Source organism: Lolium rigidum, chromosome 1 (assembly GCF_022539505.1).
Source record: "Lolium rigidum isolate FL_2022 chromosome 1, APGP_CSIRO_Lrig_0.1, whole genome shotgun sequence".
NCBI classification, from domain to species: domain Eukaryota; kingdom Viridiplantae; phylum Streptophyta; class Magnoliopsida; order Poales; family Poaceae; genus Lolium; species Lolium rigidum.
Window position 1 is genome coordinate 69,769,914 of NC_061508.1, and position 19,690 is coordinate 69,789,603.

Here is a 19,690-nt window from a genome sequence, read left to right on the forward strand (position 1 = left end):
TTATATATTTGGATGCTCAGCAGGAAATCACGCCATAATGACAAATGGACCTGCAATTACTGAAGGAAATCGCGTCAGGAGCATGGCACAGTTGACTACGCTCGAAGAGGCGGTTTCAGGGGCTCTAACGGGCATCGGTACGGGCAAGCCCCACCCGTACCGTGTGCTAGTGCATTCCCAAGGTTAAACCCTATAAGTTTCGTGAAGGGACCGACGCTGAAAAGAGAGCCATTCGTCGCCAAACAGAGCTGCCATCCATCAGATCCATCTGCACCATGCCAAAGGAAATCCACCACCATAGTTCATCCATCCTATCTCCCATATCCTCCATAGCCATTGTCATCACCATTGTAATAGAGATCTCCTTGAGAGTTGGCGACCATTGTAAGAATATTGTGATTTCAATCTAAGTATTTTGCACAATGATTTCTATCTTCGTATTTGATCTTGATATTATGTGTGAGTTCACGGGCTACAGGTTGGTGTGAATCCTCCCAGCGTTCATGTGCATCTAATTTTATTATATGTGTAAGGATTGAATATGAGTTTTGCAATCTTGTATCCTTATCTTTTTGCCTCATCTCGATGATCTGCAGGTACCCATATCATTCGATTTGATCAAGGGAAGATGCGGGATGAATGGAGAGCGACGTGCTACCGCGAAACCTCAGTGACAGAAAGGGGAAAGTAACAATACATGTTTAATGATTCATTTAGGATTATGACACAATCATCTAGCTTAAGGCTTTGGTATGTATTCATTTACTTAATAATTATTGTTGCTTGCGGCTGTAAGGACTGGTTGGACTATTAGGCTCTTGTCACCTCTGACTTTAGGGGCAAGAGTATTTACGGATGTGCTCCTCACAAATCTCTTATCTCTATATTATTTGTTACACATATGTGCTTTAATTATATATATGTATACATAGCTGCAGGTGAAACCTCAACCCTGGCCTATTTTTATCATTGAACACACCCCCCTTAAAAGTAAACTAGATATGTCCGGTAAACTGAAGATAAACTACACTAGAATGTATTGTGGACGTTTCTTTTACACCATTTTAGCAGTGCTTCCAAGGTTCAATTAAACCTAGGTCTTCTAGGGAAAAAGCTTATCATAGTGCAATCTGTAATCCGGATCGAAGGTATCACTTATCCTCCTAGTTTATTGATTCCAAAGTTTATAAACTATGTAACCTTGTTTGAGAATAAATAAAGCTCGCCGAAATGCTTTTTCTTAAAAAATATTACTAACAAAATTCATAGATCGTAATAAAACCATGATAACTATTTTTCCATGATCAATGATACCAATGCAACATCCATTTACCGATTTGTGTGATATCCTGGTCATGGGTTGGGCTTGACAGTTGACTAACCTTCTCCACTGGAAACAAAAAAATTAGATAAACAATGGAATTAAAACGGTATTTTCTTAGAAATTTTTGAACAATACATTCTCGTACAAATCTTCAAAATATATAGAGTTAAGGAGTGGAATTTAGTACAACAACTAATTCTGGTGACGGTGGTTAAAAGTTAAGAACGGGGACATTGGCATAATTATTAGAAATAAACAGGTTCCACTTTTTCTATAATTTGTGACACCCGCATCTTTTCTAGACGGCATGCCTATATTTAACATACAAAAAAGCACAAATATAATGGGAAAACCACTTTTTAACTTGGGAGCATATGCTTCTCGTACCCAAGAAAGCATTTGAATATATCAAAAAAATTCTGAACAAAAATTTGGCACGTATATGTCGACATTACATGTATGCACGCCCAGTTTCACGGAAAATAGATATTTTTGTGTCCTGCGTAAAAAAGATAAAGAAATGTCTTCTGGAAAGGGTTTTTAAGCACCAAAATTTATCTTTTTTTTACATGACACAAATTATGTCGGTTTTCCGCGAAACGACTTTATGAGCATATATAATAACTAGATGTACACGTCAATTTTTTATTTAATTTTTTAACATTTTAAACTATGTTAAAAAACTATTTCAAAAACCAGGAGCATATGCTCCAGGGTGAAAAAACACCTTGCCTGTAATCGGAAAGACAACGGTTCGTCCCAAATGTAATAAACTACATAAAGCTACATCTACTATCAACATTTGGTGACACGAAAATGACACCACGACCCAGAGGAATCAAAATAGAGCAGCGCAACGCATATGTGGCAAAGTCTCAATAGGGAACAACTCATGCCAAGTGGCACAAAACTCAATCCTAAACATGGGAAATGGCAACTCAAACCGAGAATCCGGATATTGCATCACCACACAAAAATACTCCATCTACCGTTCAACTTCAACGAAATGGAAAAAAAGCGACAGAAGCTATATCTTTTATTCTCAGATTTTTTCAAACACAAGTCCATTACCCATTGGCTTTGACTGATGATAATAAAAAGGAAGAAAAAAGAGAGAAAAAGAAACGAATTTAAAAGGTGGCAAAAAATACTAAAATCAACAGCACACCCACCGAACTCTTTTTTTTTTCTCCTCCTACCGCGCTTGCCTTTTTCTCTACTCTATATCTTCCTCCATTCCCCCCACACGCAAAAGCTTCCCTCCATGGGCGCCTCCCCCTTCCCCTCATCCTCCTCTACCTCTCCCCACCTCGGCCTCAGCTTCCCCGCCGCCGACGATTTCCCGCTGCGGCAGCAGCAGCAGCAGACGGGCCGGAGTAGCTCGAGCCATGCTGCCGCCTTCTTGCGCGCCACATGCTCGAGGAAATGCCTTGGAGTTGCAGATCCCAACAAACGCTAGAATTAGGCGCTTCGCGGGGTCCCTTTTAGCTCCCCTCTAACGATTTGTGTAGTTCTTGGTGTGGCTTGGTTGCTGTTCTTGTTCTGTGATTTGTCGGTGTGTATTCGGGTACAGAGTCGTCTACTGAGAAATCAAGAGGCTTGGGCCCCCTCCGGCAGCCGATTTTTGTGGTTTTGCTGCTTGTATGGGAGTTCCCGTCGCGCGGAGGTCCGATTCTTGGAGTACCGACCTCGCGATGACGGACTGGGAGCACAGCGCCGACCTCGGCGGCCGGCCTATTAACGGTGGCCGAGGTGGGGCCATGGAGCAGCGCGGTGCTGGGTTGGACGGGCCTCCGGTGTCCCCGCCGGAGCGCGTCCGGACGCCGTCTTCGGCGAGGTCTGTCGGATGGCGGCGATTCTCCTCGCCTGGCCCTCTCCGGTGCTCAACGCCAGGGTGAGTAGTTGACTTCAGTACATGCCTTGGAGAGCATAACTTATCATGTTTACCCGCAAAAAAAAAACTTATCATGTTTAATGAATAAAATTTGTTGGTTGTAGGAGTATTAGTTATGACGATGGCGAGGACTCGGACCGGTATTTCTCCCCGGGTAGTGAGCTTTCTCAAGATACTTCTGATACGGACTCCGTGAGCACAAGTATTAGTAGGCTCTACACATTCAGGCTGGCTTCAAGCCCGGTACAAAGTCCTATGAAACGATCGGGGCTAAATGGTCACAGAAGTTCTGGCCATGGCTATGATGATCTTGATTTTTCTAGCTCAATGGATTCACCCAATGGCGATGGTGAAAAGAATGACAGTACCATACATCCAATTGACTTTGAGAGTAATGGAATATGGTTTCCTCCATCGCCTCAGCATGGTGGCGATGACTTTGAAAATAGTTTCTTTGAATATGATGATGATGACTATGACAACGCTGATGGGAGGAACTTTGGGCATGGTAACCATGACAGTGGCGGTTGTGACGATTTATCCGGGATCGATGGAAAACATAATATAGCTCATAAGGAGTTCTTGAGGAATGCTTTACATGGGCATTTTAGGGCTCTTGTGTCCCAGTTGCTCCAAGGCCATGGAGTTGATCTCGTGGATAGATGGTCGGATATCGTATCCTCATTAGCATGGCAAGCAGCTACCTTTGTCCGACCAGACACAAGCAAAGGTGGTAGCATGGATCCCACCAGCTATGTCAAAGTCAAATGTGTAGCGTCTGGGAATCCCAACAATAGGTATGCATTATAACTGTATCGAGCAATTATTTGATCTTTGTCATGATAGTTTTGGAGCTAAATGACTATTCATCTGTTTGCAGTACTTTCATTAAAGGCGTTGTTTGCTCTAAGAATGTAAAGCATAAACGCATGGTGTCAGCGCATGAGAACCCCAGAATTCTTCTTTTGGGAGGAGCACTGGAACACCAAAAGGTTACAAACAAACTAGCATCCATAAACAGCCTTCTCGAACAGGTAAAGCCTGTCATTTTTTAGTTACAGTATATTTATCCAACAGCTTTTGGTATGTTCATGGTTGACTTGGAAAGTTTTACATGTACAGGAACAGGAGTATCTTAAAAATGCTGTTGCAAAGATAGTGGCCCAAAGACCTCATGTCTTACTGGTTGAAAAAAGTGTTCCAATGTATGCTCAAGAGCTTCTTGCAAAAGACATCTCTTTAGTACTGAATGTCAAGCGATCACTTCTAGAAAGGATATCACGCTGCACAGGCGGTCAAATTGCTTCATCCATTGACAATGTCACTTCAGCTAGACTTGGACACTGCCAAGCTTTCTGGATTGAAAGAGTTTCAGAAACTTTGGCTCCAAAGGACTTACACAGAAAATCAGTCAAGACATTGATGTTTTTTGATGGTTGTCCAAGACGCTTGGGCTGCACGGTAATGCATAAAACTGTCCATTGCCTTCCAAAGATCATCAATATTCCATGTCATGAGAAATTAAGTGTCAATTCGCATCATGTTGTTTGTTTCTAAAATCTTTACACTTGTACTTCAGTTATAATTTTCCCCATTATGTTGCCCGTTCTGCTGAGTATTGCGAAGCACCTTTTGTCTTAGGTTCTCAAATGTTTTACCACTCTTCGGGGCCTATTTATTTAGTCAGTTCTCATATAGTGTATGACTTATCAAATAAAACTTTTATGACTTAACTAACAAATTAATATGTTTCTGCTTAGGTCCTTCTAAGAGGCACATCCTATGAAGAGTTAAGGAAGGTCAAACTTGCTTTACAGTTTGCTGTATTTGCAGCATATCAACTATCACTTGAGACCTCATATCTTGCGGATGAGGGTGCAATTCTACCAAAGATCCTTTTAGATCTTCCAGTTCTTCCACTTGAGAATTACATGAATGGTGGGAATAGTTCCTTAAGTAATCATCCCCATGCTTCAAATGATATTCAAATCATTAGTGACAGAACTTCTGAAAATGGATGCATCATGCCAAGTTTCCCTGATAGTTCTTCAGAATTGTTATCTACCAATCAATCTCCTCCTGAAAGTAACTTTCAGGAAGATTACACTGGTGGCGCTAATGGCACATCTTCTCATTCCCCAAGATTATCTCTTGATAATGGTTGTGTGGCACCTCTAGGCATAACTGTTCATAGAGATGCGATGGTTGGTGGGACTTCTAGAGTAGAAAATGACTTGGACAATGGTTGGCATCATATATCAGATGAAGAAAATGCAGGAGCAGCCATACATGATCATAACGAGAACCCTGCTGAGTATTTCCCAACATCTGATAATGCACAGAGCATTTTGGTTTCCTTATCAATTGCGTGCCCTCAGAGACGAATTGTATGCAAGCAATCTCAGCTCTTGCGCATAAAGTTCTATGGTAATTTTGACAAGCCGCTTGGGAGATATTTCCGTGAAGATTTATTTAATCAAGTATTGTGTTCTCAAACCTATCCAGTTTTCTCTTTGCTTACAAGCTGTCATGTGTACCACTTTATTAATATATTTGGTCTTTGTTGCCAGAGTTCATGCTGTGCGTCTTGCAAGGAGCCTGCAGAATCTCATGTGCAATGTTATACTCATCAACAAGGCAGTCTTACAATCAGTGTAAAAAATCTTGCATCCGTGAAGTTGCCTTGGCGGAATGATGGGAAGATATGGATGTGGCACAGGTGCCTCCGGTGCAAATCAAAAGATGGAAACCCTCCTCCAACACAAAGAGTAGTGATGTCTGATGCGGCACGTGGACTTTCTTTTGGGAAGTTTCTCGAGCTTAGCTTTTCAAATCACACAACAGCCAATCGAGTTGCCTGCTGCGGACATTCCCTCCAGAGGGACTGTCTTCGTTTTTATGGGTATGTGGTAGATTCTTGCATTTGATTTTTAAAATTTTAGGGCCAATGTAAATGTTGCCATTCTCCATGAACAGGTCTGGAAGCATGGTTGCTGTCTTCCGTTATTCTCCTGTAGACATCCTGTCTGTCAACTTGCCGCCCTCAGTATTAGACTTTGCTTGTCCAATAACTCAAGATTGGCTCATTGAGGAGGCTGGTGATGTATGTTAATTTAAATATAAGTTTGTTCATTTACTTCCTGTTTGATCTAGCTTAAAGTTCAATCTGAGCGATATACCCAGCTTAAAAAAAAAGCTGAAGCTCAACTAAAGATATAAGTTGTGGTGAAGTGTTTTCTTAACCTTTCACCATCCCATCTCCCTACGCCGCACTATCCCGGTAATGCAAGTGCTTTTTTGTGCTTCTCTAAGAAGCAGTCTTGTGGTTTCTCTGACCATGAGTTCCCAAAGCAACTCTGTGGAGCAAAGTTAAGCTGGGACAAACATCCGTTAGATGGATGCTGAAAATTCCCCTTTTTGACATATTTTTCTGTGAAATTATAGCCCTACTTAAATGGTTGTTTTCTCTTTCAGGTAGCCAATAGGAAGGATAATCTTTACAGGGTGATTTCTGATAAACTTGACTGCTTTGAAAAAACAGTCTTAGCCCAAGAAGATGTGAGCGTGAAGGCACGCCTGTATAAACATGTTGTTGATCTTAAGGATTTGATTAAAATTGAGTGGAAGAAGTATGACGTAAGTGAAACATTTACATGGTGATGTTAGTTGCTGTTAAACTGTGCAGTAAGCTACGTGATGTGCTGATTGTTGATTCCTTTTGCGTGAATGTACGCCATTTTCAGGTTCCAGGTGAAGAAACTATCGATGTTCTAGACCTCAACCACGTGAGGCGAGAGCTTGTACTTGATGCCCAAGTATGGGATCGCCGACTGCACATGATGCACTCACTCACCAAGGAAAACTATCATACTATGGCAACTGATGCACCTTGTCCTAAGAAGCTTCCTGGAAGCTTATTAGAAGAGTCGAAGGCTGAGATTTCTAGTGAGCAGGAGAATATGCGGAATTCAGTAGAATATACTCGCTCAAGTTTCTCCATCACAGATACTGGGAAACCATTGCTCAGAAGAGAACAGGGTGACACAACTCTGTCACATTTCGGGCTGGAAACCAATATAGATGAAGTATACCACCAGTCTGTTGAAGGCAATACTGGTTCTGCTGGTCTTCACTTTGTCTCGGGCCCATCTGAAATACAAAGTGATGGGGTGGTGGCTGCTGAACTTAAGCTTGAGAAGACATTGGAGAAGTCGGAGTCTTCTGCATCGAATCTTTCTGATAGAATTGACTTCGCATGGACTGGCTCTAGCGTGGAGACACTTCCAGTCTTACCTACTGCCCTGATGAATGGTTCCTCATTCCAGAATGTCATGGCTCCAATTAGAATCAGATCATTTGATTCTGGAATCAATTTCAGAAATAGATTATCATCTGTCGACGATCCAAATGTCAGCATAAGAAGAGCTTATTCCCAAAGGCCTCCAAGGGCACTTGAGAGAACAGGCAGGGGTTTGTCCCCGACATTCACGAATACGTTATCACTTTCTGGTGTGATGGATGGCGAGGGTCGTATGCTTCTATCTCAAAGTGTTTTGGATATTGTCGTTCCAGTTTATGATAATGAGCCATCCAGTATAATAGCCCATGCCATGACTGTTCCGGAATATCATAGTTTCGTGTTGCCACAGAATGAATTGGATGTTTCTGACCAACCTCAACCTAGAAATGGAAATGATTCCAAGGATACTCATTTGACAGTTTCTTTTGAGGATGAAGATTCATGTTCTGCAGAGAAGGCAAAATTTTCTGTAACATGTTATTTTGCAAAGCAGTTTGATGCAATCAGAAAAAAGTGTTGTGCAGATGAACTAGACTACATCCGTTCTATGAGTCGCTGCAAGAGATGGAGTGCTCAAGGTGGCAAGAGCAATGCATACTTTGCCAAGACGCTGGATGACAGATTTGTCATAAAGCAAGTGACCCGGACAGAGTTAGATTCATTTGAGGACTACGCAGCTGAGTACTTCAAGTATTTAACAGAGTCCGTAACTTCTGGAAGCCCATTTTGCCTTGCTAAAGTCCTTGGTCTTTACCAGGTTTGTAACGCTCTAGTTTATTGTCATGTGTTTGTAGTTTCTTGTAAGATTGAAACATGTTAACTTAACTGTGACCCATCAATGCACTAGGTCATTGGCAAGAACATGAAAGATGGAAAGGAACTGAAGGTGGAGGTAATGGTCATGGAAAACATATTCTTCAATAGGAAGGTATCGAGAATATATGATCTGAAAGGATCCTTGCGTTCCCGTTACAACCCTGATACATCAGGAAACAACAAGGTTCTCTTGGATCTCAATCTATTAGAGACACTTCATACAAAGCCCATATTTCTCGGAAGCAAAGCAAAAAGAAGGTTGGAACGAGCTGTCTGGAATGATACTTCTTTTCTGGCAGTAAGTTACTCTACTTGCTATGTTATGTACGTCTGGAAGTTACATACTTATATTCTAGGGTGCACAGACCTAGTATGTAGAACTTAACATTGTTGCCAAATTGGTCGATGATTTTGGTTAGTCAATGTGGCAAATAACACATAAGTTATTACTTAATTGGCTACTTGGACGATGGATCTGGGTTGGCCAAGTCTGCAGACACCCTGGGCTTGGCTGAAATCTTGATACCTTCCGGATGACAACTTCAATCTGAATGATTGTTCTAATTAACTTTTGCAACGATGATATAGTTCTGCAAATATTGAAATCTCATTTGTGTTGCGCATCTCCTTTTACTCAGTCGGTGGGTGTGATGGACTATTCTCTCTTGGTTGGCATCGACGAAGAAAGCAAGGAGCTGGTGATAGGAATTATTGACTATCTCCGGCAGTACACCTGGGACAAACAGCTGGAGACTTGGGTTAAGGCATCAGGAATCCTAGGGGGCTCCAAGGATGGGCTCCCGACGATCATCTCTCCGGATCAGTACAAGAAGAGGTTCAGGAAGGCCATGTCAAAGTACTTCCTAACTGTCCCTGACCAATGGTCGCCTTGAATCAGCCACTTGATGCTATTATTTGCCTCTTCAAGTGTATGATGGGGTGACAGGAACTGGGAAGCGGGACATTATTTTCATCTTCTTTTTAACTTTGTTTTTTGTTAGGGTAGTTGATCGATCTGTGCCTTTTGTATGTTGTTTTTTGTTTGCAACTGGCAGGATCACCGGAAAAGGATTGGCCCAGGCTGTCCGTCCAGGCAGGCCTGGGGATCGATACATGTATATTTTATAATTTCCCTCAACATTGTAACATACATTGTAACATGAAATGGAAAGGAACTAAAATACTCTATGGGTTCCTTACAAGTGGGTTCAAACTACGCCATGATTGTCTTATTCAGATGGATTATTCTTTTGGTGAGGACATGTCTATGGCCAGGTGTTTGTGGTTAATTCGTTGACGCTGTGTGCTTTATATTGTATATATACTCGCTGTTTTCTAGAAAAAAAAGCGACACAATTTAAACAAAAGATAAGAGGTGCCGCAAAAATAAATAAAAAATATCAGCGCACTTTGATGTATTGTTAGGAAACTTCGATGTACTCTTTAGGGGAATGTTGTTAGATCAAGTGGGTTTTTGCTTCTATCTTTGATGGGCCTTGCAGGAAAGCCCGGCATATAGAAAAATAGGACCGTACCAAACTCAGAGAATTAGATGGATACCAAGGCCCTCAAGTGTCAAGTCCTCTATGCCACCTATTGTAAAAAAAAAAAAGTCCTCTATGCCACCTATTGCGATTAGCTCACTAGTCTCTTCCGACGGGAGATGTACGTCATCGTCAAAATATGGTTATGTCAAGCATATGTTCAGTTTGTGGTGTGGAAGACTCCTGACGGCACTTCCTCATAGAGTGCACGACGTCACGCTGTGTATGGGCTCTAACGAGGAAACCACTGAACCACTCAGCACATTCGATGATCATACTGCTTTTGTTGAGATGGTGGTTACTCTCTGGGCGATCTAGTATGCGCGACGACGTCTTATCCATGATGGAGGCCAGCTAAACCCTTTGTATACGATCATGTTTGTCAGAAGGTTCCTAGGTGAGCTATATCAAGCTCCACTTCTGGGTGGGAGGCACCGAAAAATCGCCTCGGCTGGGTCAACACGGAGATGCATACCTCCCGCATCAGGTTGTGCGAAAGTTAATACAGATGCAACGACAACCAAGACTAGAGTGGATGGGGGGCTAGTAGTGGTGTGCCAACGAGTGTTTTTCGGAGGCCTCGGCCCTTACAGTTCAAGGCTCTTATACCCCACTTGAAAGGACACGGATGCCACCTAGAGGGGGAGGGGGGGGGGGGTGAATAGGCGGTTTAAAACTTTTACGATTATGGCTTACCAAATAAAATAGCAAGCTCCACTGGATGCGGGAAGGATAGGAGATCACCGAGGTAAGCGGTCGCATCTTCTACGATCGACCGAGGTGCGTGGAAATGGCGGTAGTGAGGGATCGATCGGCTTCAACAAGATGAAGGGATCAAAACCCTACATATGAATGGCGGCCGTGGGAGGGTGGAGTCGGGCCAACGTTGGACGCCGGATCCTTTCCGCGATCGGGCGAACAAGTATCCATCGAAGCAGATCTAGATTGGAGATGACCACCGTCACCGGCGGCTACAATGAGCTGATCACGGTACATGAGAATGTAAAGTGACAACCTGCGGCTGCAACGAGCTGGTCACGGTATATGAGAATGGAAAATGACAACAGACGACGACCACCACATCCATCCAACGTGGGTCAAAAAAAAACCGATACGTTTATACACCGTATACCCTTTCAACGAGTACATGAATCCAATTGATATGAACTTTCGGGGGCTAACCTAACCCAACCCACTATCACCGGCGGAAGGCGCGCATGCATAATAATTCGGTTATACAATTGTTGGCTGGGATCTATGAAAGCGCTGGCCTTACGATGTGCGATCTGAGAAAAATGCATGTATGCTGTAGCATCATAGCTGTGCTAAATTGACGAATCTAGCGCATCCTCCTTCCGACCGTAGGATCGAGCGAGAGACGCGGAGACTCGGTCCCACGTGCCACAGGCGTTTTATGGTCGAAACCTCGCAATCCCCTCCCCACCTGCACGCCGCCGTTATTCGTCGACGGGACGACTCCACGCTGGAATTCACATGCCACCGCCATGGACGCAACCCACCGCCGCTCCAAATCCCACCCCACGACCACCATCTGTGGCGAACCTTAGAGTATCTCCACCGGTGGCTCCGATAACGGCATTGATAGCATTTTGGGGCTGACATCGAAAATTTCCTCACGTCTAAAAAGCGTCGGCGTAATTTCAAGCCAAATAGAAGCGTCGACAACCTCGTGCTGGCCTCTTCGCGAAGGGCGCAAATCGGGCCCAACGCCTCGCGGCACGTCGGTTTACGTGGGTGGGGCCGCCTTGGCAGCGAGAGGAAGCGAAGGTTCGCGTTGGAAACGACGCGGGAAGGTTGGTCGTCTGCGTTAATGGTCTCCCGCGCGGAAACCGAAGCGGCGATGAGGGCAGCGACTGGCCACGCGGCGTCCACCCACCTCCCCCGCGCGCCTTCAATGCGCGTCCGCCACCGCCCTTAAAACCTCACCGATGCACCTCTCTTCTTTCCCGTCTTCCAACCCTAGCCGTCGCCACCGCCATTCTCGCAGACGCCGCGCGAAACACCCACCGACGTGATGGCGCACAACGACGAGGCCGATGGCAACGGCGGCGCGCTCCGCTCGCTGCAGCTGACGTACGACGAGGCGGACATTCTGTACTGGCAGCGCATCCCCGTGCCGCTGTAGTACAAGCTGCCGCACGGGTGGCATATGTCCAGCGCCGGCTACGCCGTGCCACCGCCGCCACCGGTTGGACCGGAGATATGTGCCCTAGCCACCGACCGACGGAAGCACATGACACCGGTGGACAGAAGCCAGCCTTTGAACGTGCTCAACAGCCCGACGTGGCCGCGGCGCTTTGAAGAGGAGCACGCAATCAAGCTCGCGCGGTCGGCTGGCCGAGCGATCGGCCGTTTCAACCACGTCGGCCGTCGGGCCTGGTGGCAAGGCCGCGCCGTCGACGCGACGCTGGCAGAGTACGGCTACCGCCAGCGCATCCGCGGCGGCCCCATGCATCCCGCTCTACTACCCGCAAGCGGAGTGCATGGCGCCGGAGGCGCCGCCTCTACAGGGGCCGCCGGCAAGGACGACGGTGTCTGGGAGCTCGCTCACCAAATCATCGATCGCTGGCGGCCACATGCGCTCGGCTGCGCACGCGCCTCCTTCGGGTGGCGTCGTCATCCACGACGGGCGAGGCGCGCATCTTCGGCTTCGGCCCGTAGGACGACGGGGTCGATCCAACGCCGCCGCCTCAAGGAGGTGCACATCGCGGGCTCGCCACCACTTCCTCTGGCGAAGAAGAGGTGGTGAGAGATGGAGGTGCAGGAATTACCTGGGCAGCACTTCATCGTCGGCCGCTCCGTCGAGGAGGATGACCGGCAGATGACGCTGCACCTGCGGCAAGCGGCGGTGTGGTCTGCCAGGGACCACAGCGAGAACTTCGTCGACCTCGCCGAACCTTCTAAGCCGTCGGTGCCAAAGGAGGAGGAGGACGACTGGTCCTTCGACTTCTCCGACGACGCCGACAACCTCGACTTCAGCGCCTTTGATGCACGCTGCCCCTAGTTTTTTTAGTTTTTAGTTTAAATTCGAGTCACTTTTTTGTATATAGTATAAATGGATTTCTATTTTCGTGCCCTCGGGTCCTTAGTTGTGCTCAGTTTTCCCCAGCTACTTAGTTTTTCCTCAGTTTTACCCAAGCCTTTGTCTGAAACCATCACACGTGATGTAACAGCCGGTTGCCCAACGGTTGACCGTTATCTTCTGACTAGTGGGGCCACGTAGAGCCCGCAAAGACACGTCGGACCATCCATCTTTGTTTGACCGTAAGCATCGCTGTATCCCTGACCAAAACGCGAACGAGTGGGGCTTCGGTATATCGAATGACAAGTGGGGCCATGACGCTGATACAAGGGGCAATACACGGGTAGGATTAGATTTTTAAACAAAGCTCTACAACGATGGGACGGAGGAGGTGGCATGCGGGGTGCCGAGATGAGATCGACGTCCACAAAGAACTGCATGAGGCGAGACCAGACGCATTAGATAGATATGAACTAGACGCGTTTAACCATGCAAAGAAGAGAAGAAATGGTCGACGACATCGACGACTACCTCAAAACTTTGACTGACCGTGTCGGACACGAACGCGAGCAATGTAGAGAAAACTAGTGTCTCTCCTTTCTAGCGTGTATAGGTGGGTGCTAGAAGAGTGTGGTGGCGAAGGGAAAGACCTCGCGGTGGTCTGTGGCGTCAAGCATAGCGGGTTAGCGTGGCCGTGCCCACAGCGGCGTGCATGCATGTTCGGCATTGGCATCAGCATGTACGTTCGGCATTGGCCTCGGCGGTATCTCTGGTGTGTCAGTGATCGAATGAGGGGACGGGATTGAGGGTGCATCCCGATGTTGACCTAGCAGTGGCGGCGAGCATAGCCGTTCTGACCATGACGATATCGGCATCGGCATCGTTTGGAGGCTGTGGTGCTCGAATCAAGGTGGAATTTGTTTCTTGTAGGTCAAAATGAATTTGAAACAAGTTTCATGTTGAAGGTTAGGTAACGAAAGTTTGTAACTATCCCAAAATTATACTAGCGCCATGGTGTGGTTCTTTTTGATAGAGCTATACGGTTGGGCAAACTTTTTTGACACTTTTTAGATAGGGTTCCTTGTTGTTACACGTATGACATCATGTATGGAAAATTTGGGGTCATTTGGAGATGTTCGAAAAAATCACTTTGCTTTAGCGCATGCCATTTCGTCTCGCTGAAACCAGCTTTTCTAACAAGATGATTTTTTCTACCTTCTCTAAATAACCTCAAATTTCATACAGCTGATCTTCTATACATAGATAGACAGATTGTTTCGTTTTTATATTTTTCGAACTTTTTATTTCCCTTTATAATACCCAATTTATTTTCAGGTCAAAACCTCGAAAAACAGCATCATGTATGGCATCATTTTCACCCTGAATTTCAAATTTTGTGAAACTTTCCCTTTTATATATTCCTTGTTGTTATAGGTATGGCATCATGAGAGGTCTCACTGAAACCAGCTTTTGTAACAAATTAGGTTTTTTCTACCTTCTCTAAATGACCTCAAAAATCATACGTGATAGGTTTATCATTCTATACAAAGATAGGTAATGGCTACAAGAAATCGGTGAGGTTTATCATTTTTTGCGTGAAAAGTAATGGCTACAAGAAATCGGTGATGGTTTATCATTTTTTGCGTGAAAATTAATGGTTACAGCAAATCGGTGATGGTTTATCATTTTTTTGCGTGAAAAGTAATGACTACAACAACTCGGTGATGGTTTATCATTTTTTTCGTGAAAATTAATGGCTACAACAAGTCGGTAATGGTTTATCATTTTTTGCGTGAAAAGTAATGGCTACAACAAAGGGAATCGGTGATGGTTTATCATTTTTTTTGCGTGAAAAGTAATGGCTACAACAAATTGGTGATGGTTATCATTTTTTGCGTGAAAAGTAATGGCTACAACAAATCGGTGATGGTTTATCAATTTTTTGCGTGAAAAGTAATGGCAACAACAAATCGGTGATGGTTTATCATTTTTTGCGTGAAAAGTAATGCCTAAAAGAGTTTATAATTTTTAGCGCGTGAAAAATAATACAGAAAACCGCCCTTTAGCATACTTAGAGGGTGGAAGCTAACCGCCGACAGAGAGAGAGAGAGAGAGAGAGGGGTTATCCTGCCCGTTCCCTAGATCATACGATCAACGGTCGGCGGGCACGATCCGTGTGACATGGGCTAGACCAATCAGGGCAATGTTGCACGTCTGCGAGAATTTGTGAAGGGAGAGGGCAAAACTGAGTACTATCAAGAAACCAAGGGCACCTGAGTAGTAAACAGACTAAGGGATTTAAATTTGAGATTTAAAAAATAGAAAATGCGTGTTTTATACAATGAAACCCATCTTGGCCTACCTCAAACTATTTGCAATGCCAATATACATCAGTGTGAGAATTGTGGCCTCATTTAGACAAAATATGTTTTGGGGGAAGCTGTTTTGGGAAGGGCTTATTGTGGAAAACCACGCACCTTCATAGCTACTAGGTGATTTGAGAAGTGGCAATTTGTGGTAAAACTTGATTTATCTATGATTTATCTATGATTTGAGAAGTGGTAATTTGTGGTAAAGACTCCATGAGTAAGTGCCACTCTTTTTCGGATTTTTTTGCACAATAAATGACTCATTTAACTAGTTAATCCCATTTGTTGACTCTCTGTTGACCAACCACTTGAGGGTAAAACTGAGTATATTGCACTAACCAGTATTAGCACTCAAGGGGAAAACAGAGCACACAAAAAATGCTAGTACAAGACTCGAGGGTATACCTGAGTATATCTAAATTTCCAGGGTTAGACTCGAGGACACGTGCAATTGTTGACGCGTAGACGCGGGTCGCGGTGGAGAAGTCGAGACATGAAATCGTGGCGCGTGTCGCGTTGCAGAAGTCCAAGAGGTGCAGACGTGCAACTGTGGACGCGTAGGACGCGGGTTGCATTAACCACCCCTCGCCTTTATAGACGCCTCCTGGCACTATCTCTGTCACTCTCACTCGCTCACGCAACGCCAACTCTCTCACGTCCCATAATCTTCTTCAAAGCAAAAAAAAAACCCTCTCCCTCTTCCTCTTCCGGCGAGATGGACAAGGAGAATGCCAATCCCATCGTCGAAGTAGGCTAGAAGCGCGACGCCTCCCTCTTCAACGCCGTCCCCTCAACGGTCGTCGCCGCCGCCGGTGCATCGGAGGCTGCTGCCGCCGGTGGCGGTCAGATCCCGGCGGGATGTGACCCCTATGAGCCTGTGCCGTACGTCCCGCCCCCAAACCCCTACGACACCTCCCTGGAGGACCCATGGAACAAGGTAACTACGGCTTGCTTCCTTTTTTGTTCCCCATTCCTTTTTGAACCCTATTTTTGCTGGTGTAGATGGATCTATAGATGGATGAGTATTGGGCTAATATTTGCGCCGATTTTATTCCATTTTGTTTTGATCACTTCTTGATTTCGTTTAAGATTTGGGGTTCGGCCGTTCGGTTAATTTATGCAAGTAATAATTGGATCTCAATCAGTTAATTTATGCAAGTAATCATGGGATCTCAATCAGTTATTTTATGCACTAATCAAAAGATATCAACCGTTTAATTTTGCAAATAATCTGGAATGTGTTCAAGTTCAGATCTGGAATGTGTTCAAGTTCAGATCTTTGCCTATGATGAATCGTTGGGCACAAATTTTTATAGGGAGGGTTCAGCGAACCATTGCTATGTACAAATCTGTTGTGCATGAGCTTTGGTTCGCTAACACCTTCTCTGTAGATATATAATCATGCCCACTCTAACTGAGGTTGACTCTGTTTTTCCTAACTTTGTTATCATGCACGTAAGTCATCGTTGCAACTCATTCACTCATAGTTTCTGTTTGATATGGATCAGCTGTCTGGCAGCGACGTCGGCAGCGACGAAGAGGAGGAGGACGTCAAGACTCGCCAGGTGCTGCGGAGGCTGCAGGTCAGCCAGTACATTTTCTACTTCGCCAAAGATGTCTACAGGTGCCCCTTCTGCACTAGGAGACTCGGCGGCACGGACTTCAACTGCGTCGTCACGCATGCCGAGAACATCGGCAACACCTTCCCCAAGGTCGGCACGACGGTGAACGTCCACTCCTTCCGCGCCAAGCACAGGGCGCTCGGCATGCACCTCCGCAGCTTGCAGCGGGTGGAGATCTCCGCCGGGTGCATGCCTTCGCTCAAGCCCAAGGCTCCCAAGGGGAGCAGGAGCAACAAGTGGAGGCAGAGCCAGATGGGGTAGGCGGAGTCCTGGGACGTGTCCTGCTGCTGCCTCCTATTTTGTTGTTAGCTAGGGATCCCTTGTTGTTATGTTAGTATGATGGTGCTGTGAAGAACCTGTTACTATGTTGGCTGCTGTGTATGCAGCTTATTATCTAGGGAGGGATCCCTATTATATATCCATATTATCTATCCCTATTCTACTATATTTTGTTGGCCCTACTTAGTTTTCTCGATTTTTTATGACTGTGAATTTATCGTACATTACCATGGAGATTTGCTTCTAGATTTAACTACATACATATGGACCAGAGGGAGTACTAGATTTGCTGCCATATTGGGCAAACAACGAGGGCCAAAAGGCACAAATAATTGAAGAAAGACAGAAATGCAAGCTTCTCTAGATTTGATACTAATTTGGTTAAAAGGACAGAGAGAAAGAGGGGAAAAAGGTGCTCTTAATAATGCCAATTTGGGGCCGAGAGAGACAGAACCCAGCTCCTGCTCACGTGCAACCAAACGCTTCTCGTCCTGTCCCACGTGGTCCCTTTCTACCAGCCCCACGCGACGCGGCCCCACACGACGCGGCCCCACACGACGTGGCCCCACACGTGACAGAACGGTCAACTAAACGGGAATCCTGCCGTCTGAGCTGCTTCTGCGGGTTTCAAACAAGGGCTCGGGGAAAACTGAGGAAAAACTAAGGAGCTAGGGAAAACTGAGTACAACTAAGGACCTGAGGGCACGAAAATAGAAATCCCTAGTATAAATTCATATGAATTTTGTTTTTTAAATGTTTTTACATTTGAATTTTTTGGAGGCTGCCGTATGGGGCCACCGGTGTGGGATACTGGCGCCCCCGTACGACAATGCCGGCGATTTGGAGGACGCCACCGGTGGAGGTTCTCTTAGAGCATCTCCAGTCGCGTCCCCCAAACCATCTCCCAAAGGGATTTGTGGCGCGACGGACAAAAAAACGTTCCCAGCCGCGTCCCTCAAAGCCGTTTTTTTGTCCGGCGCGGCCCGATACAGTGTCCGGCTCCCCGAGCCCGTCCCCGCCCCACAGGGGACGCTCCGGGGACACCGAACACAACAAAAAGCGAGGCGGGCTCCCACATGTCGGCGACTGATACGTCCATTTTGCATCACTATTTTATATCATAATTTACTGTTATTCATTCATATATTTCATATTTAGAGATGATACTTATGTTATTTCACTTATTTTGCATGTTTCATGACTATTGGAGAATTATTCACCGGAGTCAGGATTCTGCTGGAAAAAGCACCGTCAGGATACCATATTTCTAAAGATCAACAATTGACGGAAATTATACCGAAGATCTTATTTTTCCAGAAGAATGAGCCAGCCAGAAGGAGGAGCCGAGGAGGGCCGCCATGGCCCCCCCATAGGCTGGCGCGGGCCCAGCCCTGGGCGCGCCGCTATGTGGGGAGGGGGCCCACGACCCCCCTCGGCCTCCTCTCTTTCGCGTACTTCATCTACCCGAAAACCTAAGGCATGGGGGATAAGCGAGAATAGACACAGCCGCCTCTGCGGGGCGGAGAAACACCAGAGAGAAAAGAGCTCTCCGGCGGGCAGGAATCCGCCGGGGAAATTCCCTCCCGGAGGGGGAAATCGACGCCATCGTCACCGTCATCGAGCTGGACTTCATTGGGATCATCATCATCATCATCTCCACCATCGACACCGCCATCTCCACCGCTGCACCTCGTCTCCGCTGTAACATCTAGGGTTGAATCTTGAGTATTTTATAGGGGAAACTCTCCCGGTATTGATTACTACTTGTTATTGATGCTATTGAGTGAAACCATTGGACCAAGGTGTATGTTCAGATTGTTATTAATCATTATTTCACCTCTGATCATGTTCCATATGATGTCTCGTGAGTAGTTCGTTTAGTTCTTGAGGACATGGGTGAAGTCCAAATGTTAGTAGTGATCTATGTTGAGTAATATTTAATGGTTTGATATTTAAGTTGTGGTGTTATTCTTCTAGTGGTGTCATGTGAACGTCGACTACATGATACTTCACCTTTATGGGCCTAGGGGAGTACATCTTGTATTCGTTTGCTAATTGTGGGGTTGCCGGAGTGACGACAACTTCGAACCCCCGTTGGTATATCGATGCAGGGAGGGATAGCAGGATCTCGAGTTTAAGGCTGTGGTTAGATTTATCTTAATTACTTTCTTGTATTTGCGGATGCCTGCAAGGGGTATAATCACAAGTATATATTAGTCCTAGGAAGGGCGGTGCATTAGCATAGGTTCACCCACACAACACTTACCAAAACAATGAAGATTAATCAACTATATGAAGCGAAAGCACTAGACTAAATCCCCGTGTGTCCTCAAGAACGTTTGGTCATTATAAGTAAACAAACCGGCTTGTCCTTTGTGCTAAAAAGGATTGGGCCACTCGCTGCAATTATTACTCTCGCATTTTACTTACTTGTACTTTATTTATCTGCTATATCAAAACCCCCTGAAACCTTGTCTGTGAGCATTTAGAGTGAATCCT

The 19,690-nt window shown here is 45.5% G+C and overlaps 1 protein-coding gene across 1 annotated transcript; it reads left to right on the plus strand.

The window, feature by feature from the left end:
- The first annotated feature begins 2,656 nt into the window (after positions 1-2,656).
- On the plus strand, positions 2,657-9,550 carry LOC124698623 (putative 1-phosphatidylinositol-3-phosphate 5-kinase FAB1C). Its single transcript, XM_047231363.1, has 11 exons — positions 2,657-3,218; positions 3,323-4,015; positions 4,099-4,252; positions 4,341-4,679; positions 4,979-5,698; positions 5,789-6,120; positions 6,195-6,321; positions 6,693-6,854; positions 6,962-8,275; positions 8,366-8,632; positions 8,973-9,550. Exons 1-11 carry the CDS (start codon positions 2,968-2,970, stop codon positions 9,225-9,227), a joined length of 4,614 nt encoding a protein of 1,537 aa, XP_047087319.1. The 5' UTR covers positions 2,657-2,967; the 3' UTR covers positions 9,228-9,550.
- Positions 9,551-19,690: the final 10,140 nt, after the last annotated feature.